Source organism: Eublepharis macularius, chromosome 18, assembly GCF_028583425.1.
Source record: "Eublepharis macularius isolate TG4126 chromosome 18, MPM_Emac_v1.0, whole genome shotgun sequence".
Lineage (NCBI taxonomy): Eukaryota > Metazoa > Chordata > Lepidosauria > Squamata > Eublepharidae > Eublepharis > Eublepharis macularius.
The window spans coordinates 20,680,763-20,687,622 of record NC_072807.1 but is presented as its reverse complement, the minus strand read 5'-3'; the positions used below and the strand labels follow the sequence as shown (position 1 = coordinate 20,687,622).

At 44.5% G+C, this 6,860-nt stretch overlaps 1 protein-coding gene across 3 annotated transcripts in view; it reads right to left on the bottom strand.

Moving 5' to 3' along the window:
* Positions 1-891: 891 nt before the first annotated feature.
* The window catches only part of LRRC28 (leucine rich repeat containing 28), a 50,470-nt gene continuing 44,501 nt past the window's right edge, over positions 892-6,860 (bottom strand). For 2 of the 3 annotated variants that reach the window (XM_055002623.1, XM_055002624.1), the window contains one exon: positions 892-3,233. In XM_055002623.1, the coding sequence (XP_054858598.1) occupies positions 3,161-3,233 (73 nt within the window). In that variant the 3' untranslated portion in view covers positions 892-3,160. The remainder of the gene's footprint in view (positions 3,234-6,860) is intronic. The other variant, XR_008598545.1, reaches the window with a different exon arrangement.

Genomic DNA, 6,860 nt, shown 5'->3' with positions numbered 1-6,860 from the left:
TTACTACTTGTGAGGGCTGGGATTTTGTGGTCATATCTAAAGGTCCTTGATTTATTGGAATATAAAAGGATCAAACATATATTTGATTTAAAAGTTAGCTTTAAAAAGCTACCTTTGGGATTGAGTATTCAAGGCCTGTCTCCTCTGCAAGGAAGTCAGAACTGTTTTCTCTGGTCACATCAACTGTGTGCCAAGCCATCTGGCAGTTCACTTCCCGATGGCCCACAAACTACTGCCTATCACAACTCATTCCACCTGCACATTATGGGCTCATCATTAATTAGTAGGAAGAGGGGACATGCACCACTGACAGCAACACTTAGGACCTCAAACACTAATTGGGTCTCTGCTGTAAACGACAACATCGAAAAAGCACTTCTAGTATATCACATGTGAACCAGCCTGGAGGCGACCGCATTTTCTGAAGATGCTTCCGTAATAAGCACAGGAGAATTACTCAAGGCGCATAAGTTGCTGCATGACATTATCCAGCTCTTTCAATGGACTGGTCCAACAGAACTGTGCATGATTCTATTGCTCTTTATCTTGTACATTTTCATCCCACCCTCCTTCTAAAGAGCTCAGGGTTCTTCATTCTCCATTTCAGCCTCACAACCACCCTGGCAGGTAGGTAAGGCCAAGACAGACAGTGATTGGTCCAAGGTCACTCACTGAGTTACATGGCAGAAAGGGGATTTGAACCCAGGGCTTTCAGAGCCTAGCCTGATCATGACGCCATGCTGGCTGTCGTTTAAAGGTGGTGATAATCTTGTCATTCTCTCGAGCTAAGTGAGTCTTCGGCTGCAGGAATCTGACTCTTTCCTACATTTTTACTTTCATAGGACAAGTTGAACGTGCCTGAAAGCACAGAAGCAAACAAGACATGAAAGCATAAAGTAGGAGACACCCCCTCACACACAGACAGAGGTAGGATGCTTCCGTTTATTCCAGCGTGGAGGCATTTCAAAAAACTTGTGGTTCAAAAGACAAGCTTCAAATCTGAGGTTGTAGTGTCTTTCCCAAAACAGCAAAGCCCTACAAAATCATAAGAGCTGAGGGGTGCATCATAGCTGTTACTCAGAAACCCAGAGGTCTTACCCCCTTCCCCTACAACCACCACCCCAACAGGCAGGAAAGACCCAAGTGGCCGCTCACCACTCACATTTCCTTGCTCATCCGAGGAATCCAAGCCAAAAAAAATGGTTCCTTGCCTGCAGGGAAGGCACCACCCCTATCTCTCTGCCAGTAGGGCTTCACTGGTATTATTTTATCTTCTTCTGGGAACAGCACTGCCGGCAGTCAATCTGCAGGGGGTGGGGGGAATATCTTCTTCCCCCCTGATTCATTGAGGGGTGCTCCCCACTTCCTGGGAGAGCAGGAGAGAAAGGAAAAGGCTAAGCCAGTGCTCTAGGGATGCTAGCGGCAAGAATTCAAGAGGCAGCTTGGCTCCTCTTTACAAAAACCCTCTTCTGTACAAGAGAGTCACAACTAAGCCCTGTTCTTTGACGTGGCTTCAATGTAATGAGAGAATTAAAAGCACGGTGCTCCCACTTATTGTCTGCTAGGGTTCTAGACGATACAGTTCCGTATTGGTCTGTATAGTAAAATCAAACCAGGTCTTGCTTGAGCTCAAGGAGCTTCCTTTCTTCCCTTAAAGAAATCACCTATGAAGAAATCCCATTAGGGAAGAAAGATTTTTGGCACCCAGCACCACACTAAAAATGCCTCCCTTCGAGGCAACGCTAACATGTCTGCCCTTGCCGCTAACATAGAAGGTGTCTGCCTCCCCAGTACGCATGTTCCCAACCGCCTTAAATATGCAGTTTTAAGATTATTCTGATCTTTCAGCACATTAACTACTAAAAAAAAAAGCCTTGTGTGTCAAAAACCACAACAAATTTGTGGTTCTTAACTACAATGACAGCAATGCATTAACATGTATCTGTAAACCATCTAAGCAGGACTCTGTTTTGCTTTTTTCTTATTTTCAAACTTAAAATGGCAAATCCCCTCCTCCTTCTGGGGCTTCTCTCTGGCTTTTGTGCTGTTAAGTGCGATGAAAAGTTTCCAAGAGAAAATCCTCAGAGGGCAGGAAGAATATTTTCAAGGTACTTTTCGATCCCAAGCATCTTTAAAAACAGCCTCACAGCCCTCTAAAAAGGTAATATCAGGAAAAAATGAGTTTGTTTTGGCCTCCCTTTTGTGGCCTCCTCTGAGGTCAGGATGTTTGACTGAAGCTGGTTGGGAATCAACTCAAATTTTGAAACGGCAGCAATTGTAGACTGTACCATTTTATGTCTTAAAGCACTACTCACTTCCATATGACTCGTAACTCCTTCATAAGTGCACAGCAAGTCCAATTAAGTACACAGCCTTCCCAGCCAACCTTTTGCTGTTTTTAAGATCCTTTTTACCTCCACAGGACGAAAAGTTAGGATCACCTACAAGTGAAACATTCATTTAATATCGGTACCTGCCTGGGCCCCATGAATATGATAACTTTCACATGCGCGGTGAATTTCTAATTTTCCAGAAAAAGATTTACATTTTTCACCCACTGTCAAAAGGTCAGGGTTTGGGGAGGGGCAAGGGGGGGAGAGAAGAGAAAATATTAGATCCTAATATTTAGGGGGGGGAAAGGCAACAGTCTTGCCAGCAAAAATAAACTCGTTACTTTAAATGGCTGCTCTCTTGTGGGTAGCAGTACATAGCCAAGAGGGAAAATCACACACACACAAAGGAACTTACAAGTATTACAAATATATTGTTAAATCAGTTTCTCACATTGAAATGTCTGACCCTAGTTTGAATACAAGTCTTGTATGAATATAAGCAGAATCCTAGAGTATTCCACACGGGCCATTTGTTTGTCTGATTGCTTGTTTAGACGCTGCCTCAAAGAGGGACAGGAAGGTGTTAACGTTTTCGAATGCTGGAACATTAAAATACTTCCAAAAGAGTTTCTGCCTTGCATCCAAATTTGATAGGGGCGCAGATTTAAGTGGCTCTTGGTGTTCCTGGCTGGGTACTCCTCTTCTTGCTGCTTTGGCACACGCGCACGCACGCGCACACACACACACACACACAGAGTATTCTAGTACCATCAGGAAACACAGCTGAAGTCAGGCTGAAGCTGGCAAGGCTCCTAAGCAGGTTTTTATCAGCTCAGTAGGTCAAAAGTCTGCAGACACTGGGTGGAACAGCAGTACGCCACAAAACTCACAGCCGTCCTCCTGGAAGAGAGATGCAAGGGGGAGGTGGGGAGAGAAAGAAAGTAGTCATTGGCTGAAGATTAAAACACTGCCTCTGGTCCATAACAGAACTTTTCTGGAAAGTAAAAAAAAAAAGGGGAAATTAAACTAAGTACACAAAGCATTTGAGTCAGTAAATAAATAGCACAATGGTTTTCTTCCATCAACACATACAGCGTTCAAGTAAAATTCTACAATTGCTATTGTTGTATAGCTATGAAGAATATATTGGGTGAATTGATCCTGCCCTCAGAATCTTAGGGGGACATGCTACTAACTATGCTGTATGATACACACAGCTTCCCTTCCCCTTTTAGCTGCCCTTGTTTACACTCCAAGTCTAGGTTCTTGCATGAGAAAAGTTTAAACCCCATTAAAACGGAAAGCCTTCCCCATAAATTAGTCCCCAAAGGATCCTGTGCTCTTCCCAACTACTGGCTCACGTCTTTCTCGTTCATTAAGCAAGAGAACTTTCACTTCTGAATGCTGCGTCAGGCACAATGCATGGATTAGTAGCTATTAAAACAACCTAATAAATAAAAAAGGGCAACAGATGCATCGCTGCAGCTGTAAACTCACTGGCCTAGACAACTTTTGCAATTCCTTCACCTAAATTTGACCTGAACAGGTTATTTCACCTCCATCTACCTAGCTATTTGATCATGCCTCCAGATTCCTCCTGCCTTGTATACAGCATTAAATATATGTACATAAAAACATATGACATGTATTCCTTTTCTGATCTGCTGCTGGAAATCAAAACCCACCAGTTGATGGGGTAACAAAAGCTATTGTGAATTTGCAAGCAGAGCAAAGTTTGGAAACATCTCTGATAAATGAGATGCAAGAAGGAAAGAAAGGAGGTATCTGCATTTGGTATTTGTTTCTTCCTCATGGCATCCAGCCAGCCTTTAAAAGAATCAGAGCACGGCCCTAACCAGAATGAATCCAGTTTAAACCCACTGAAATCAACAAATTTCTACTGTAATTCTGCACGGGACTTTACTGTGAGTGTAGCAATACTCATGCCAGAGAGCACTCAATACTCATTTATCGAACACCCAGGACGATTCGCTACGTGGTTTGCACGCCCCACTTCAGGAACAGGAACTTGTCAGCCACAGAGAGTCCATGCCATTTGGGCATCGTGCCAGCATGGCACAAAAATGACATGAGTCTTCGCAACCATGTGGGTGAAAGTGGCCATGGAATGGTGGCAACCAAGGAGCTGCCAGGCACATTATAAAGCTGGCCTTCGCCACACAAAGGCTAAGTGAACAGTTGGCTGCTGCGATCAGGGGAAAGCTTTCTAAGAAAAAGGGGAGGACTTCTCTGAAGCTGTGTTTTGAAAACCATCCGGCTGTTGTCCAAATTTTAAGCTGCTCATGTTGTTCTCACTCCCTAAAGCCTCTTGTTTTTTTGCTTGGGGAACTGAGGGGGCCGGAAGACAAGAAAAACATCATGGCACAGGCTTAGAGAATTGGTAGTGGAAAAGAAGCCAAGCACAAATTCACGTCATTTACTGGGATCATCTGACTGCTCTTTTGAAAAGGCTTTAGAGTTGATGCTGTGTCAAAGAGAGAAATTAACTGCCCACTTAGAAGACTTCCAAGGAGCCCATTAAGGGCACAGTCAGACTGGGAAGCTGTCCTGCAATGAGCCCCATTGCTCCTGTAATTTCAATGGGATCTCTGCCAGAGAACATCTCACTCAACTGTTTTCTAAGCACTCATCCCATTCTTAGGGATGGACACTCCAGAGTGTCCTTTGTAACTCAAGTCAGATATCAGATATATAGCCTTCATGGCCTTCTCTCCTGCCTTTGCCCCATCACCTGCAGGGAAGCAGCTCAGGCTGAGAATATAGGAGCTCTCACCTGCGCACCTGCTAGTGGCACGTTCCCAGCACTGCAGACATGGCCAAACATAGAGTCAGAACACACGAGACAAAATACCTAGATTCAACTCATGTTCTCTTACCTAAAGGTTTGCTGGGAAGTGTAGGCATCCTTGCAGCTTAAAGTTTAGCATTTACAGTGCAGGCGTCCTTGCAGCTTAAAGTTTAGCATTTACAGTGCAGGCGTCCTTGCAGCTTAAAGTTTAGCATTTACAGAGCAGCGAGGAGGGAAGTGCAGGCGTGGGGCGCCTTTCCTCCCACTCTCAAGGGGCATCACGGCATTTTCCCTTCCCCTCACCCGGCCTGGCCCTGCAGAGTGACGCCTGGCTGCACCGGGAGACTTTAAGCTGCAAAGACCCCCGCACATTCCTCTCTGCTGCTCTGTAAATGCTAAACTTTAAGCTGCAAGGATGCCTACACTTCCCGACAAACCTTTAGGTAAGAGAACACGAGTTGAACCTAGGTATTTCATCTCGTGTGTTTCGACTGAAAGCCACCTTTCACACCAGGGTAGAGTACTGCTGGTGAAGCGCTACCCCTTAACTATCTTCTTGCATTCATTTAAGCATATCGCCCCACAAGAAGCGTTTCAAATATTTCCTCCTCAGGAGGAAGAGGAGTACTTGACTTTCAGACTCAATGAGAAAGAAAAGATATCCCCCCTTCCCCTCTTTTGGTAAGGAAAACTGAATCCTGAAATATTAAAAGGCAAAGTGTGGAAGGCCGGGATTTCTGGTTTCCTCCCCCTCCTCCTTTTGAGTTTTGCACAAAAAGAATCATGTAGCTAAGTGGGCACATTTCACTTTTCATGCTAGGATGAAAAGCCTTATCAAAGAAGGGCTGAAGTTCTGTAAATCTATCACAGGAAGGGCCATGGCTCTGGTTGGGCATCTGCTTGGCACGCAGAGGGTACCAGGTTCAATCCCTGGCATCTCCAATTAAAAAAAAGATAAAGATCAGGTAGCAGGGGATATGAAAGACCTGGAGAGCCGCCGCCAGCTGAGCAGAATACTGATGGGGTCTGCTTCAGCATAAGACAGTTTCGTATGTTCAGTATTTCCAACCTGAGGGGTAGCAGCCAACTGCCACAAGGGTCTCTGAATTACAGCTGCTCTTCACTTAATGCCACAAAGTCAGAGCTACAAAGGGATGCAAATCAACTGCTAATGTCACTCAGTGCCCAATGGTACCGCCGGGCATCATTTCTCTTATTTTTTTACATGTCTGTTATGTGCCTCCAGTCGCCTCCGACCAATAGCGACCCTGTGAATGAAAGACCTCCAAAACGTCCTACCATTAACAGACTTGCTCAGATCCTGCAAACTGGAGGATGTGGCTTCTCTTATGGAGGCAAGCCATATTGTTTTATTTATTTATTCATGTCATTTATAGTCCGCCTTTCTCACGGAGACTCAAGGCGGATTACACAGTGTGAGATTAGCACCACCAGTATCAAGGGCTTCCTCTTTTCCTGCTGCCTTCCACTTTTCCTTTTACATGCACAGCTGCTTCTTTTTTTAAAGGAGATAAAAGTGCTGATATGAAGCCAAGTTTGTCAAAACCTGAGCTTTCTTTTGAACTTTGACAATAACTTAAAGGGAAAAAAAGTTTCTCGTCCTCATGGTTCTGGGGTCGGGGTGCATGATCACACATTTGAACATCGTGTGTAAAATGCGCAAATAAAACAATCAGAACATTTGATCTGAGTACCTT